The 16,854-nt window shown below is 45.7% G+C and overlaps 2 protein-coding genes across 2 annotated transcripts in view; one reads left to right on the top strand and one right to left on the bottom strand.

The window, feature by feature from the left end:
• Window positions 1-3,527: 3,527 nt before the first annotated feature.
• Window positions 3,528-13,549, bottom strand: EIF2B5 (eukaryotic translation initiation factor 2B subunit epsilon). The gene is made up of 16 exons (XM_059920634.1): window positions 13,327-13,549; window positions 11,826-11,950; window positions 10,800-10,985; window positions 10,531-10,708; window positions 9,949-10,029; window positions 9,596-9,673; window positions 8,759-9,071; window positions 7,727-7,872; window positions 7,357-7,498; window positions 7,129-7,230; window positions 6,840-6,947; window positions 6,618-6,708; window positions 6,190-6,313; window positions 5,347-5,472; window positions 4,804-4,914; window positions 3,528-4,628 (listed from the first exon to the last, which is right to left on the bottom strand). The coding sequence occupies exons 1-16, from the start codon at window positions 13,540-13,542 to the stop codon at window positions 4,569-4,571; spliced, it is 2,187 nt and encodes a 728-aa protein (XP_059776617.1). The 5' UTR covers window positions 13,543-13,549; the 3' UTR covers window positions 3,528-4,568.
• Window positions 13,550-15,275: 1,726 nt separating this feature from the next.
• ABCC5 (ATP binding cassette subfamily C member 5) overlaps window positions 15,276-16,854 on the top strand; it is a 194,068-nt gene continuing 192,489 nt past the window's right edge. The window contains exon 1 of the mRNA XM_059920627.1: window positions 15,276-15,298. The gene's annotated coding sequence lies outside the window, so the exon portion shown is untranslated. The remainder of the gene's footprint in view (window positions 15,299-16,854) is intronic.

Here is a 16,854-nt window from a genome sequence, read left to right as displayed (position 1 = left end):
TGCACGGGCTTAGTTGCTCCGCAGCATGTGGGATCTTCCTGGACCAGGGCTGAAACCCGTGTCCCTGCACTGGCAGGTGGATTCTTAACCGCTGCGCCACCAGGAAGTCCCAGCATTAATCATTGCCTTGCTTTTTCATTTTTTTTTCTATAGTGTACCTATCACTAAATCTTCCCACATAATCTAATAGGTTCTCAATTCACATTTTACTCATTTGGTCAAATGTATTAGATAATCCGTTTTCTTTCCTGGGGGCTTCCATTCCATTGCTCTAGTCTGCACTGCTGGCTATCTCAGCCTGTGAACAGCTGTCATCCTGGCACTTCTCTGCATCATTCTCAGAAATCCCTTTACCTCTCCTCTGTGTTGGATCACAGTTTCTTGGATGCTTTACTCCTTGTTTAGTAAAGCACATCCTTTGGTAGTTTCCCTTCAAAGCATGGAAAATAAAAACTTGTGGTGGGGGGAACTATAATGGAAAAGAATCTGAAAAAAGTATATATTGATATAAAACAATCACTTCGCTGTACACCTGAAACTAACACAGCATTGTAAATCAACTATACTTCAATAAAAAGTTGTTTTAAAAAAAAATTTAAGTTTGGGGAGAAACTTGAAAAGGTGAAAGTATGATTCTGAGTTGAAAGTAATTTTCCTTCAGAATTCTGAAAGCATCACTCCATTGTCTTCTAGCTTCCAGTGTTGCTATTTAGTGATCAGTTCGATCTCTTTCCTAGGCACTTGTTTTTAACTCTTTGTAAGTCTTTAGGAAGTTCTCTTTATCCCTGGGGTTCTCAAATTTCTTGGTGATGTGCCTTGGTGCTCATTCATTTGTGCGAGGCGTTAGGCGAGCCCTACCCATCTAGAAATTCAACAATATTTTCTTGAATTATTTAATAACATCACTACCGTTCTTCCTTTCTTTCTGCAAGTCCTGTTGTATGTTGTATCTTCTGGATTGATCCTTTTATCTTTTTCTCCTTTATCATCCATTTCATTTTATTTTCAAATGATTTCACCTTTTTGTAAGATTTTCGTAACATTATTTCCAAACTTTCCCCTACCCAACTGTATAGGTAAAATATTCACAATTAAAAATTCAATAAGTATATAAGGATGGACGTATAATTTCCCTATTTGGTTCTGTAGTCCTCCAGTTCTCAGTGGGAAAAGAAACTTCATATAGTTTTTTAATTTCTAAGAGCTCTTTTGTTCTCCAATTCTTCCTTTTCATAGCACTTTATTCATAGACACAATATTTTCCCTGAGTTTTGAGAATTATAGCCTTTCCCCCCCCCCCACCTAAAGTTTTCAAAAAGCTCCCTACTTTGTCAGTTTCCTTGGTTTCAATTTTCTGTTTTGGTCTCTGCCTTTCATATGGTGGAAGTTTCTTCAAATGTTTGGTGGCCTTTAACAGTCTATTCACATGTAAGAGTGAGATACTAAAAATCTGATTGGAAGTTCTGTCCATGTACACTGGCTTATTAACTAACAGGCTTCAGTGTATGGTGAGCAGAGGAAAGATGGCTTCCCCCCCCCCCCACCCCCAAACAAAATTGTAAGTATTTGTAGGCCTTTTGTCTGCAATTGTTTAGTTAGTTTTGGCCTGGGGGTATAAGCCAGTGTGTGCTGACATGCAGAGCCCTACCACTCATATACTTTCATTTAATCCCTCATTTTCAATCTAGCCCCTCAATCCCATCCCCACCATGTCTCCTATCGAATCCAGAGGTTCTAAAGATTTATTTTCCCTGAGGTTCTGAAATTTCGTGGTGTTACTTTGTTCATTATGCTGGGCACTCATGGGCTCTTGTCAGTGTAGAAACTCATGACCTTTGGGTTTAGGAAACCTTCATACATATTTCTCTGAAAATTTCCCCCCGCCATTTCTCCAGACTAAATCTCCCATTTCTTGCAGAGAAGTAGGGGTAATCACTTGGTTGGATCAGATAAAGTGGGGACCTGGGGGAGCTTTTTCTCATACAGATCTTTGTCTGATTCTCCTCCATTCCACCCCCAGTTCTCAGCCCCAATCCTTACCCCCTCTGCTGAGCCTTTTCTGGGTTCAGAAGGGCACACTGGTTTGCTTCTTGTTAATAACCACCTCAGCAGGTACAGCCCATCTCATTCTGCTCTGCTAGGTCAACTTTTACCCTTCCATTTATTTTTTTCCCCAAAATGTTGATGTCTCTCATTCATTGTTGTCACCTTCTGTTTTCCTTATCATTGAGTCACGTGCCTTTTTTGAAGAATTCCTTTGTTACCATTTGAAAGTGGTTTTGGAGTAAAAAGCTCATGAGTTTTCTCTTTTTTCTTTTTTTTTTTGGCCGCTCCGCAGCACAAGGGATCTTAGTTTCCCGACCAGGACCAGGGATCGAACTCGTGCCCCCTGCAGTGGAAGCACGGTGTCTTAACCACTGGACCGCCAGAGAAGTCCCCAAAGCCCATGTGTTTAATCTGCCATATTTAAATGGAAACCCATTGCTTTGCTCATAATGTTCCCTCTACCCTTTCTATTTTTTAGGCCACTCAAGTGTCACAATCCTGTAAGCCTTCCCTAATCACTGCAACTAGAAGGAATATTTTCCTTCTAAAAAGTTCTATAGGCCACTTCTGATCTCTGCCACCCATCAGGTATAAATCAGAGATACCCTACAGTTGCATGTATTTAACTGCCCCTATTAGGTCCATGCCACAACCTTCCTATGCTCTCTAGTCACTAGGTCCTGTATTTGACAAAGGAGAAACTGAAATTTCCTGAATAAGAAAAGTAAATTAAGCCAAACCCTGGCCAGCCTGTTTTTCCCTCTTTAGAAATACTGAGTAATGCCCCTTCATACCCCTGAGTACAGTTCAGTATCCCCTTCCTCATCTTACTCCTCTCCACCCAACTGAAATGAAGAAAGGCAACCATTTTACCTGTGATGTCCAGGAGGGCCACTTGTTACCAAAGACATCTGCCACAGTTTAAGTGTTAAGAGAGTAAGGTTTATAGGAAAGCAACAAAGAGCTCAAAAAGATGAGACAGAAGGGCCTGTCTCATGTTTGAGGTTAAAGGAGACAATATAGGTGACAAATTCCAGCTCTAGAGTCCAATAACAAATCCTTGCTCTATCAATTACCAGTTACGGGACCTCTATGAACTTCAGGCTCTTCATCTGAAAATGGGGATAAGACCTACTTCATAGGGGCTGATGTGAAGGTTAACTAAAATAACACATGAAAAGTATTTAGCAAAATGCCTGGGGACTTTCCCTGGTGGTCCAGTGGTAAAGAATCTGACTTCCGATGCAGGGGACGCAGGTTTGATCCCTGGTGGGGGAACGAAGATCCCACATGCCTCGGGGCAACTAAGCCCGTGTGCCACAACTACTGAGCCCGTGCTCCTCAACTAGGGAGCCCACGTGCTCCGGAGCCTGCACCACAACTAGAGAGAGAAGAAACCCGCACGCTGCAACTAGAGAGAAGCCCGCACGCTGCAACGAAAGATCCTGCATGCTGCAACTAAGACCCGATGCAGCCAAAAATAAATAAATAAACAAATAAATAAATGTGTATTAAAAAAAGTCTGTCATGCAGTAGATACTCTCTCAATATTAGGGGACAGCCCATTTCACAGGTTCTTCCTCTGTTCTTACGATATCCATTGCTGGCTTGGGGTTGTGTTTGCCTCTGGGGGCAATTTCCCTTCACTGAGACACTGAATATGCTGAAGGAAAAAGAATTCTGGATTATGAGGCTCAAGTCCTTAGCTTTACCCCTCAAGAGTCATGAGACCTTGCGCAAATTCCCTTATCTATAAGATGAAAAGTAGCCCAGCTTCCCTGACAGTAGTACTGGATCAAATGGACAAAGCATGTGACAGACTGGCAGTGGTTCATGGACTTTACATATGCTTGGCATCATCACCCTCTGACAGAAAAGTGTTCGGACTAGGACTCTCTACAGAACTAGGTTCAGGCACACCACTCCAGGACCACAAATTGGCCCACAAAGTCTGGAAAAGAATCTAGGCCCTCTACCTCCGTGGCCATGGCAATGGTCAACTAGCGAGGCACCACAGTCCCACCTAGTGGCCACAACACCCCTCTTCTCCCTCTCCACCAGGTGTTAAGAAAGGCTACCACATCAGAGGTTAAGAACTCTTTGTTGACCTACTTCCACTGCTGATCAGTCAGAGTTGGACAGAAACCAAATATACCCCTCTCTCTGTTTTTTAATATTAACAAATACAAGCAACAGAGAGGGCCAACTGCTCTCTGGTGTTCCCTGAGGGGAAACCAGAGCACAAAGCTGTTCCTCTGGCCTTCCTCTACCTGCAGGGCCTGCCTAGCTCCTCCTTAGGCAGAGTTGTTATCCAGCCCAACTTCCCTCATCTCAACTCCCCAGTCAGGATGGGAGGCACATGGCTGCTGGCGGTGGGAAGAATACTGTAGCTCCAGCCTCTGCTCCTTTAAGTCTCAGCTCAGATGGTGGTCACTCATCCTTCTGCAACTAGCCTCTCACTTGCCCTGGCCCAGAAACCAGGAGGGCAATCAACCACACCCACAGGAGCAGGTAGTGCGACTTCAGTCATCTTCAGATGACTCCTCTTCTGCCTCTTTTAGCCACTGGATGAACCTCTGCAGCTGTAAGGAAGCAGAGCGGAGAGCTACTGAGGGAGGGGCACATAACCCTCCTTTTCTCCTTAGCAGATAAACAGCTCTAACAACCAGAGTCCCAGGGACCAACCACCTGGAGTCTAAGGCCAGGAGCCAGGGAACCAGGCAACCACTGCAGTGACAGGAAGGCAGCCTGACTTACCTGCTGGTTCTTGCGCAACTGCCGGCCCTTGTCAGTTGTATCCCTTTGGCTGAACCAGCTCAGGATTGTTTCCTCAGCCAGGATCTCCAGCTGGTAGAAAGCCATCAGTACCTGCAGAAGGCCAGCAGAGGAGATGAGATCTCAGGGGCCTTGCAGGGTTCAGCGAGACATAACGGATAATGGAGGAAGAGGAGGCAAGATCTAGTGCCTCTCTACCAGGCCCTCAGCCTCCTTCTACACACGGAGCAGCCTCCTCCAAAACAGATAAGAATGAGCTGTTCACTCTGATACTGGGACAGGTCTGACTTCTGGAACTATTGCTGGGTAGTGCTTTGAACATTCCCAGGGCAACCTCCAAATGGTTGCCTTACTAGTTTGGCTCCAAGCTGAACTATCCCAGCAATAAGCACAACACTAGGGGTGGATGAAGCTGTTAACCAAACTCCATACGGATTCATGTCAGTCTATTTTGTGTCTCCATGGAGGTCACCAAGGCCTGTTTCAAAGTAAATGCAGGACTGGGGGGCTTGAGGTGGTATTCACCTTGGCCATGGAAGTACTAAGAGCTTCATGCTCCAGGAAGAAGTCCTCAATGGCTGCCAATGCTTCCAAATGATCAGCTGCACGCTTTATGTAGTTCCTAAAAACAGGGCTCCAGGTCTTGAGCAACTGTGGAAGAAAGGAGAAGTTGCAATATATTCCTGAGCATGCACCTACACCTGGACAGCAAAGAAAATCAATATTGATAACATGGGTCTTTCAAGACAAGACGGGGAGTTCCCTGGTAGTCTAGTGGTTAGATTTCGGCACTTTCGCTGCCATGGCCCAGGTTCAATCCCTGGCTGGGGAACTGAAATCCTGCAAGTCACGTGGCAAGGTCAAAAATTAAAAAATTAAAAAAAAAAAAAAAAAAAGACAAGAGGGAGATGATACAGGCCCTGTGGAATTATGTCAGAGGGACTCGGGAGTGCTGGTAGTCAGGACTGGGGAAAAAGAAATTTCCTAGGGAAGGTGAAGGGGGTCAGATGCTGCAGGCTCCCTCAGAATACCTGTTTCCAGCCTAAAGGTTCACCTCATTCTGGGTCAAATCATTTTCAGTCAGACAGTATGACAGTCCAGGTCTATACTGGGTATGCCTTTGGGGTCTAGTACCATCTGAATACTGGAATCTCAAAGGCCACTCAGTATTGAACCTAACTTGACTCCCCTGGACCAGCCAAACCTGCTCTAGAACCTAATCTGTGTCCAGAGGCAAGGAGAAAGGAACCACAAGTAACATATATCTCACAAGACCTTCTACTCCTGATTTCCTTTAAAGTCAAGCCCAGTAAGGATGTATACCTGTCTCCACCCAACCTCTTGTACCCAGCCCCAATCTTTGCTTACGGGAATCAGCAGGGCACAGTAGCGGTTTGGGTCGAGTGGGGAATCCGTGTGTTGCAGGGGGAACTCCAGGACCACATGGCTCAGCACCTGCATCACCTCCTTCAGGCTTATGTTGTAGGCGTACCTGTGGGGAGACTGGGGTGACACCAGGGCCTTCATTGGCCCTTTCAGCATACTGTAGGACTATGACTTTGGCAGGACACTGGGGGAGAGAAAGTCATATGGAACATCATGGAAAGAGAGGGTTTTGGAAGGAGGAAGTCTATGCTGAGGCAAAAACATAATGTTCTCCTTGCTCCAAATGCTACCGGCCTTGTCCAGTTGGGATGTCGAGGGAACAGGTTCCTATTTGGGGAAGAAGTAGGAGAGAACCTACACCTGCCTGGGATCACCCCGAGGAGGCGAGAATAAGGAGGAGGTGCTCTTACTTGAGAGAGTTGATCTCTAGGACTAGATTGTCCCAAGAAATGTTCTCCTCCTTGCCCCGCTGTAGAGTTCCCAGGACTTCATTCTGGAACACTAAAATCAAAGCAAGAGTAAGTTCATGGGCCAGTATCACTCCAGGATGCTTTATGCTTTTCTGACTTTATGCCCAACCAAACTGGAGATTTTCCTCTTTTGTCCCAGACACTGCTCCCCTGGCCACTTACCTTTGATGTCATCCATCTGTGGGGAGCCTGCCCGGCTATCTAGCTCTTCAGAATCCATACTTCGCTCACTTTCAGTGTCGCTCTCTTCTTCCATGTTGATTTTGAGTCCTGAGAATCCATAAAGGGTGAGAAAAGAGAAAAATATTGAAAGAGCCATTGACAGAGAGCAATATATCTGCTCTGTCTGCATAAATAAAGTAATGAACAAGTAGTCTGATTCTGAAGTGTTCAATCTCCCTCAAAATAATCTGATTTAGAAGGTGGGTGGCAGGAATAAGGCTTAGCTCACCCCACAGATTCTGCCGTAGTTCCTCCTCTTCCTCCATGTTCATGTCTGCTCTTTTCCAGAGGTAGCCCTGGCCTGCAACTCCGACTTCTGCTGGATTGTAACCTGGAAAAGGCACGGATCTTTAGCAAAGGCCCAGTAGAAGCACCAACCCCTTAGGGGAAAACATTGGTTTTTCTATGGGGCAGAGAGACACACAGATAGATGCCCCACACCTGCTGAGCCTCACACCTTTCAGCTTCACTTTCTCCTTTTCTTGGTCAGCCCCAGAATCATCACTGAACTGACCATCATCCTCATCATCCTCTTCATCTGGAGGGTGCAAAGAGATCACCGAGCCCTCAGGCAGCGTGATATCTGGGCCTACCACCACCTGGAGGAGAACAAAGGAGTGGGTGGCACAGACTGATTAGTATGTTGGGGAAAAGTACATCCTGAAAATCAGAGTGACCTTTTTTAACCAAGCCAAGTAGAAGGCAAAGGAAACCACTGGATTGGGACTCTCAATTCAGGCTGGACTGGGTGGACATAAGGCCCCTTTCTGGCTCAGCATAACCACTACTCAACTTGGGGCCTATGTGCAGTGCGGAACAGGTCTTACCTGGGAAGTGAGGACACAGCGTGGCTTCAGGATAACTTTTTCCTTGACCTCAGCATTGTCACAGAGCACAGACTGACGGATCTGTGCTCCAGCAGCCACTCGGACGCCCTGCCATAGGAAGGCCTCGTCCAGCACCACATTATCACCTGGCTCAGGACAGGAAGGATTCCTGGTCACCCAGGGCTCCAATTCCAGACCAGGGCCGTTTGTGGAGAATGGGGCTGACTGACATCAGAACAGCTCCCACCCAGCTCTACTACTCCATCCCCAATTCACCAGGAATACCCTCTCCCTCTCTAAGCTTGGGCCAGAGACGCCTGACTACCCTCCACCAGGTTTACAACAATTACAGACTATATACTGGACTTAAGAACCTGAGAACCCTTAAGATTTCTGGGGACCCCTTGAGCTCAAGAACCTTATTAGAATTAAATCCATGCCTAAAAGTAGAACCAAATTATTCCACCTCTTCTTGTACATTTTAGAATTAGAATCTTATTGTTGTTCTTTTAAAGGGGTGGCTCCATTAGAAGCATCACTTTCTTATAACCAAAGCGAGTTACTAAGAGCAGAAAGAACACTGGACTTAAAATCAGAACACTCAGATTCAAGTCCCAGCACTGCCTCTTATTAGCTATGACCTTGGGTGAGACAACCTTACAGCTTTTTTGTTTATCTCTAAACTTATCTATAAATAATACTTACCTCACAAGGTTTTTAATAACGTACGCAGAAGCCCTTTGTAAACTGCAATGCACTAAACAGATGTTATTATTGCATGTTAATTATCCAGTTGGTCCTGAATGTGAATAAAGGGTACCCTGGAATGTGAAGAGTCACCCAATAACAGGTTCACAGGCCGCAAATTAAAGTATCACTGTTTTTACATCCCTATTTGTTCCTTTATTAAGGCAGCCACTCTAGTTCCTTATTCTCTGGGACTATCCCTCTGTATCCTTTTCTGGAGACATGGGGGTTCCCCCAGGTTCCTGCTCCTAGGATGGCCAGCTTGACCTCCCCACCTGTACTCACCAATGTGACAGCCGGGGCCAATGACACTGTTGGTGATGGAGCAATTGCTGCCAATGACAGTGCCAGAGCCCAGGAGCACATTTTCCTCCAGTATGCTGCCATGACCCAGGCTGACCTCAGGCCCTCGGTAGATGTTGTGTCGGGAGTGAGTGCAGCTTTGGGTTGTGCTATCAGTGAAGTTCGCCTCTGGGGTGAGAGGGTAGACCCATCGGCGGATGACATCAGCGCAGATAGCAGCATACATGTGTAGGTTGGAGACCCGGGCACCATATTCCTTAGTTGTCACATGCATGTGGATCTGGTTTCCTAAGATCTGAATGAGGAGAAAAAAAGAGAGGTCACCCAAGCAAGCAAGAGAGAAAGAACATCCCAGGTATAATTCTATTCTAACTTTCTTAAGTTTCCTACTGCCTCGCAATGTCACAGCCAAGTGGCCTGAGACTTTTCTCTGTATACTGCTTCCCTCTCCTCTCCAGCTCTTTTCCTTCCTCCTAAGGTTTAATAAAACATAAAAGGGGACCCAAACTCCCCCAGCCCTGCCCAAGGGAAAACAAACTTTCACATTATGTGTAATGGTGGATGCTCATGTTTTTAGCAATTAATCTGTTGATCTTGAGATGTTTTTAGCATGTCACTGGTGGTCAGATGGTATTGGGGATCTGCCAAAAACCACAAATGAATCTTTTGCTTTTGTGTGTCAGTAGGGTCTATTGTGCCCTAAAAATGGGCAGAATAAAAAAGCAAATGGAGAGAGGAAAAAAAAGGGGGACCAAATTTATCAGCGTTGAGATAAAATCACAGCCTTCTTCTAAAGAGGCATTGGGAGCCTTTTCTTACCTCCTCATTTACTAACAGGCCTCGCACAAAGTCATCTCGAGTTTGGTAGTCGAAGTTGTCTGTAAAGAGTTGAGCCACCTGTGTGGGGAAGTCAGAGGGGGCCAAGGTTAAGCACTATTCTCTGGAAGCAAACACAAGCCCCCCAGAGACCTATCAAACACTATGACAGCAGGATATGGGCCAGAATCCCAAAAAAGTCTGCCAGTGAGATACTGGGGTCAAGATGATAGCACCTATTTGCTGTAGATAAGACAAAGAAGGAGAAGAAATATACCCTGGCCTTTTAAGGGGGTGATAATACACCCTCAGAGTTCTACTCTTTGGATGTGCAGCCTTGGCCCTGAGGAGCTCACCTGAGGAGAGCAGATGCTGATATGACAATCAAGTAAATCATAGCGAATCTCCACTCCATCTCCACTGCCCTGGAACAAGCTCTGTGGGGAGAAGTTACAAGGACTTCATTATTTTTTTTTTTTTAAATAAATTTATTTATTTTATTTTTGGCTGTGCTGGGTCTTCATAGCTGCGTGCGGGCTTTCTCTAGTTGTGGCGAGCAGGGGCTACTCTTTGTTGAGGTGCGCGGGCTTCTCATTGTGGTGGCTTCTCTTGTTGTGGAGCACGGGCTCTAGGCGTGCGGGTTTCAGTAGTTGCAGTGCATGGGCTCAGTAGTTGTGGCTCACGGGCTCTACAGCGCAGGCTCAGTAGTTGTGGCTCACGAGCTCTAGAGTGCAGGCTCAGTAGTTGTGGTGCACGGGCTTAGTTGCTCCGTGACATGTGGGATCTTCCTGCACCAGGGCTCAAACCCGTGTCCCCTGCATTGGCAGGTGGATTTTTAACCACTGTGCCACCAGGGAAGTCCCTACAAGGACTTTAACTCATCTCTCCTGCTGAAGCCTGTCACTTTCCCACCCCAAGGACCCCAGATACCCACACACCAGAGGAAAAGAAAAACGTCGGAGGCCTTGGGTCTTCTGGAAATGGAGCACCCGGTTTGTGGCACTATCCACAGCCACTACCACATTGTCCTCATGGCAACGAGTTGGGTGGCTGGGGGATGACTCCTTGAAGATCATCGTCATCACAGATACATTTTTTTCCAGCTTCCGCCTTAACCTGTAAAGGATAGGAGGGAGAGAGTTGCAAAAAAGCAGTCTTAGGGCTCTGCTGGTCCCAAACCTCATCTCTACCGTTTTCCCATCCTGACCTGTGTTCTTCCAGGGCTCTGGTAATATTGATGTTTGAGATGACATCCCCATACACCAGAAGGAAGTCAGAGCGCACCAAGGCCTTAGCATCAACATCACGGAGAACATCCCCCAGTGATCTATATAGCTCTGATGTAATTATTCGAACCACGTTGAGGGATGTAGGGCGGCACCACTTGGATTTCCTAAAGGAAGGGAGGTGAGGGGGATGAGTAAGCCAAGCATAAAGATCATGCAGAGCTTCCCTATTTTTTCCCCCCATTCAACATTCACACTCCTTTGCTATAGCTTTTTTGGGGCTCCTGCCAGCATCCTCGACTTCAAAGAGGTTTATGAACTATAATTAATGGTTTCAGCATAGTCTGTCACTAGTCTTGTTTTATGGGTTACAGAAACATGGCTATTTCCTCTCCATACCCTGACCCCTGTCCCTAAACATGGATTTGAACTAAAAATCCCGCTGAGACTTAGGTTATACAAAGTATCCTGGGAACACACATTTCATGCCACTTTTCTCCTTCTAAAGCTCATACCAAATTTAGGAGCTGTTTGATGGAGACCATGCTAATATCCTAGTCTTTATTTCCTAAGCTTCCATAAATCCTGAGATTCACTCTTTTTCAAAAACACTTCGCTAAACATCTGTTAAGTGTTTACTATGTGTGTGGTACTAAGCTAGGCACCAGGATACAAAGATGAGGAAGAGCTCAATATTTAGAAGCTCAGTGGAAAAACAAAGATATTACTCTTGTAACTTGCATATTGGAGCCACTAAATAAAAAGCAAAACCCATTGGGTCCAAAGTTTGTAAGTGAGATTCAGAAAAAATCCAAATGCTGTTCTTTAATCTTTGTCACAGCTTCAGCTGCTCACCTCCTAAGTGAAGAGAATGCCCTTAGACCTTATGATGGGATCCAAACAGACACATTTTTCTCCCTCATAATCTCCTCTTATTTAGTTATATACATTCTAAGGAAACTGGGAAAAAATGGTGAAACATGGAAAGAAAAGTTGCAGAGCCTTACAATAAATGTTCCTTGATTTGAGCAGCCTTCCAGCAACAAAAGACAAAGGTTTCCTGTACACCTGTGGCAGTCAGAAATTCCAGAGTGTAGTCAATTAGCGCCACATTGGCCAGGGGCAAGAGGACCTGAGGGTAGGAGACAAAAAAAAGTCATGAGGGTCCTCTGAGTATCATTCTTTCCCCCATTTCAACCACAATTTTCACTCCTCTATCAGTATTTTCAAACACTAGTTTTACTTTATCTTTCCTATTTCAAACTAAACCTGCTGAGACTTAATTGCTCATGGTGTTATATTACTTAATGGCTATCCATGGAAACTGTGCCATTTTGCCCTGACACTGGCAATGTATGAGAGTGCCTGTTCCCCTACAGCTTCCCAAACAAAGAGTGTGTGGACTTTCTGTCAATCTACAGGGGAACGAAGTGTAGTTTTAATTTGTATTTCCCTTTTTTAAAAAAAATTTTATTTTATTTTGATTCTTTTCTCTCTTTTTTTAAAAAAATTAATTAATTTATTTTTGGCTGCATTGGGACTTTGCTGTTGCTTTGATGTTCATGGCATACTCTGAACATCAGAGTCTAATGGGTTGCAATTTGGATGTAAGCATGGAATCCACTTGCTTAGCATCAGACACAGAGCTGGTATAGAACAGCAGACTACCCCTGACAAAGGATAATATAGAAATCAGTTACATCTCCAGAAGCTTAAGCACCACTAATGCTTTTTTTCCTATAAAATTTCCTTTCTTGATCCCTTTCTAAGAGTCAGGGGCTAGCCACCCCAATCAACTGTACAAAATAAATAGCCATTAGACTATTTAGAGGGAGTGGGGAGTCAAAGAGGGTTTTCCCTGAACCGAATGCAAGTCCTTTTCTTTGAACTGGGGACCGCTGAGTGACCCAGCAATCCCTAGGACTAGCTCAGCCCAGTTCCCCAGTGTCTAGACAATACTGGGGATGCGGGCAACCAGCCACTGAACCCGTTCTGTTCTCCTTTTGACAGATAGCACTAGCTGTCACTAAAACCTGAAAAGAAAAAAAGCACACTGTAAGAGATCCAAAACAGCTGTTACTATGGGATCAGACCAGCCTGCTCTTTTTTTAGGCACATGACCTCCCTTTTGGAGGCAAAAGGAGGTGACAGTCCCTTTCACCTAAGGATTTCTCTTTCCTCTACATAACGGCGGCGCAGCCTCCTTCTCAGGCACTGAATCCCCGTGTGAAGGCTTCTCACAAGCACTGCTTCTACATTAGCCCCTGCAGGCCTCCCAAATGAGGTGGACAGCATTACGAGTGCCCAAATCTGCCAGCCACTCACTTGGTCAGGCAGTCGTCAGGGCTTTAGACGGTCTCTCCGCCTTCCTCCCAACCAGATAAACCCGATTTCTGGGAAAGACAGTGGACCCAAGTCCTTCCGCGCCTCACTAGGCAGTCGAAAAGATAACTTGCTCTAGCTCCGCCACCTCCGGGCCCTCTGGCAGCTCTCGCGCGCGGCGCTCACCCGAGGCTGGTCCTTGGAGATGGGGAAGAAGCGGCGGTTGAAGCTGTCGGCCACCAGAACTGCTTGTAGGGGCGGCGGCGGTTCCTCCTCCGCCCCTCTGGCTGCCCCGCCGCCGCCGCCGCCGCCGCCGCTGCCACCGCCTGCCGGCCCGCTGCCGCTGCGCTTGTTGGGCCGACCGGTCACCACACCAGGCGGCGCCACCACAGTGGCCGCCATCTTCTTCTCTCACAGTCACCACTTCCGCTCGGAAACTGACACGGCACGGAGTAGGGGACAAAAAGGTCCAGCACTCGAAATGCGAAGCACTAGCGAAGGGAGGGCAGGAGGAGCTGCGGAGAGAGGAATGCGCATGCGTCTCCCCTAGCCCTGCCTGAAGGCTGAGCAGCAAGGAGCACGGTGCGGGGCCCCGCGGCGCTGGTGGCCGCATGTTGAGGCGCCCGGGGTTGGGGTCCTGTGGACTGCAGACTCCATCTGCAAGTATCATCGGCCGTCATTTGTTCGTGAGCAGGCTGAGATTCTTGGGGGATAATGAGACTCGTGGTCTCTGCAAAGCGGCCAGATCCTTTCTGGATGTGTAATCTTCTCCGCCCCTAGCACGTTAAAAATTGTGGTCCTCCGTTTTCATTCTCATCACCTAATGTGACCCGGCACCCTGGGGAGCTCAGAACCGAGTCAGACATTCCTTTCCCTCAGGGCACTCACAGTCTACATAAATACAGAACGTGGAATAGAAGGGAGAGTAGTAATTCTATTAAGCGCTGATCCTGGCGGGGAATGATACAAGCATTATCGCACTTAGTTCGTCACACATCTCTGAGAGAACATTTTATTCATTCGTTCAACAAACATTTCTTTTTTAAAAAAAATTTATTTTATTTATGTATTTTTGGCTGCTGTGGGCCTTCGTTACTGCGCGCCGGCTTTCTGTAGTTGTGGAGAGTGGGGGCTTCTTTTGTTTTGGAGCACGGACTCTAGGCACACGGGCTCCAGTAGTTGTGGCACGTGGGCTCAGTAGTTGTGGCTGGCGGGCTCTAGAGCGCAGCCTCAGTAGTTGTGGTGCACAGGCCCAGCTGATCTGCGACATGTGAGATCTTCCCGGGCCAGGGCTCGAACCTATGTCCCCTGCATTGGCAGGCGGATTCTGTGCCACCAGGGAAGCCCCAACAAACGTTTCTTCAAGTCTCAGTGGGGTGAAGTTGACCCAGCTACTAAGTGGAAGAACTGGTGTTGGAACCCGATCCGTATGACGTCATAGCTCCACAATCTTTCTGCCATGTGTGGATAAAAAATTATTATTTTATGATGTCTTCATTTATTCATTCATTCAGTCTATCAGCATTTACTGAAACTCTACTCTGTGCCTTAATCAGATTGGAAATAAAGGTGGAAACACGAACACTCTAAAGTTGAGTAGGCCTGGAGGATGTAGGCGGCAAGGCCCGAGTCTTGAGAGGCGCGGCTCCAGATGGGGAAAGAGGCAGTGGCTGCAGCGGGTAAGCCAGGCCTGCGGAAGTGCGGGGCCTTGGGGACGTGGTGGAAGCGAGGTGAGGCAGCTTGGGTGTCCTTTGGTGGACAAGGAACTTGCCAGCAAGGCACCATGCTCTTTCAGCACGAGAACTGTCGGAGTTCCACCATCGATTCCTCAAAGTTTCTGCAAGCGTCGTTACCACCCATGGCCGCGTTGCATGTCTGGATTCGGAGCTCCAGGGGCTGAGGTTTGTTTCCGCCTGGCGGCTGTGGCTTGGCCCGCGTTACGCAGGCACCGTGGGTCCGAGGAGTCTGTCGTTTCTTCCCTCTACCAGTTAATGAGAGCGCTGAGCGAAAACTGTTTCTCCAGGATTTTGGAAAATTTAGCCTGGAGAAGGAAAGGCAGAAGGCAACTCAGTAAAAGTTTTCAATTAAAATGAGTGTACATTGTAGAAGAAGGTGTTCCACTGTCTTACAAATCCACAGGAAGAAAGAGAAAAGATGGGTGAGTAAACAAACAGGACTAGTAATTTGTGCGAGCACACACACGAGGGGGTTGCGTGGGGGTGTGTTGAAGGTATGGGAAATAGGTCCAATTGTAGAAAATTTTAAATGACTCCTGACACCTCTGAAAATGTGAGTGGTAAATCCAGGCCTTGTAATTCTGTAGACAGGTAGCTGGATGGATAAGGTTTTAATGGATGGGTCTTAAGGAGACTCTTTCTCGACCTGTTGTTATTTTTTTTATTTTTTATTTTTTGCTTCAAAACTTAACAACAACAACGAAACAAAAATGGGCAAAGGACTTGAATGGACATTTCTTGAAAGAAGATATACAAATGGCCAACAAGCACGTGAAAGGTGCTTAACATGACTAATCATTAGGTAAGTGCAAATCAAGACTACAATGAAATATCACCTCATGCTCATTAGGATGACTGTTATCAAAACAAACAAACCAAACCCAAAACCAAAAACCAGAAGGTAAGAGGCATTAGTGAGGATGTGGAGAAACTGGAATCTTTGTGCACTGTTGGTGGGAATGTAAAACGGTACAGGCACTGTGGGAAACGGTATGGTGGTTCTTTGAAAAATGAAACAGAATTACTATGTGATCCAGCAATTCTACATCTGGATATATACCCCCAAAAAGTGAAAGCGGGGACTCAAACAGATATTTATACATCCATGCTCATAGCAACATTATTCATGATAGTGAAAACATGGAAGCAACCCAAGTGTATGAATAGGTAAGCAAAATGTGGTACCCTAACATATAATCCCCAGAGCTGGGTTCCATTCCAGCCTCTAGTCATTTACTAGCTGTTTATTCTTGGGCAGGTTACTCAATCACTCTATGCCTGGACTTCCTCATGTTTGAAATGGGATAATAACAGTACTTACCTCATAAGGTTGAAAAGCCCTTAGAACACTGTTGACATTGTCAGTACAATTTAAGTATTAGCTAATATTATGACGATGCATTTTTGTCTGCAACCTAATTTTTGTTTAATATATGGTGGAATGTAGACAAACCTAGCTATTTTCAATGATTCCATAACATTCTGTAGTATGCATATACCATTATTTATCCAACCGTTTCTCAACTGATAAGCATTCAGATTTTTTTTGCAGTTTTTGCTATTATAAATAATGCTGCAACTAGCATCTTCCTATTGATATCTTTATACATTTGCATTTATTTCTTAGAATTTGTTCTTAAAGGAGAGTGACTGGTTCAAATTGAATTCATTTCCCATGGCAGGGGATATGCTGTTGAACTCACTGGGAAACCTGCTGAGACTTAATTGCTCATGGTGTTATATTACTTAATGGCTATCCATGGAAAATGTGCCATTTTGCCCTGACACTGGCAATGTATGAGAGTGCCTGTTCCCCTACAGCTTCCCAAACAGAGTGTGTGGACTTTCTGTCAATCTACAGGGGAACGAAGTGTAGTTTTAATTTGTATTTCCCTTTTTTAAAAAAAAATTTATTTTATTTTGATTCTTTTCTCTCTTTTTTTAAAAAAATTAATTAATTTATTTTTGGCTGCATTGG

Source organism: Balaenoptera ricei, chromosome 4, assembly GCF_028023285.1.
Source record: "Balaenoptera ricei isolate mBalRic1 chromosome 4, mBalRic1.hap2, whole genome shotgun sequence".
Taxonomy (NCBI): domain Eukaryota; kingdom Metazoa; phylum Chordata; class Mammalia; order Artiodactyla; family Balaenopteridae; genus Balaenoptera; species Balaenoptera ricei.
The sequence above is the reverse complement of the archived record's forward strand: the minus strand, read 5'-3'. Positions and strand labels throughout refer to the sequence as shown.

What these genes read in the sequence shown, in the direction of transcription:
- EIF2B5 (XM_059920634.1), bottom strand. Translation starts at nt 13,542, where the DNA reads ATGGCGGCCACTGTGGTGGCGCCGCCTGGTGTGGTGACCGGTCGGCCC. An exon ending in GCTGTGTCCTCACTTCCCAG is followed by an intron (nt 7,499 to 7,726) that starts GTAAGACCTGTT and finishes GTTCTCCTCCAG; the next exon opens with GTGGTGGTAGGCCCAGATAT. An exon ending in AGTTGCGCAAGAACCAGCAG is followed by an intron (nt 4,629 to 4,803) that starts GTAAGTCAGGCT and finishes GCTTCCTTACAG; the next exon opens with CTGCAGAGGTTCATCCAGTG.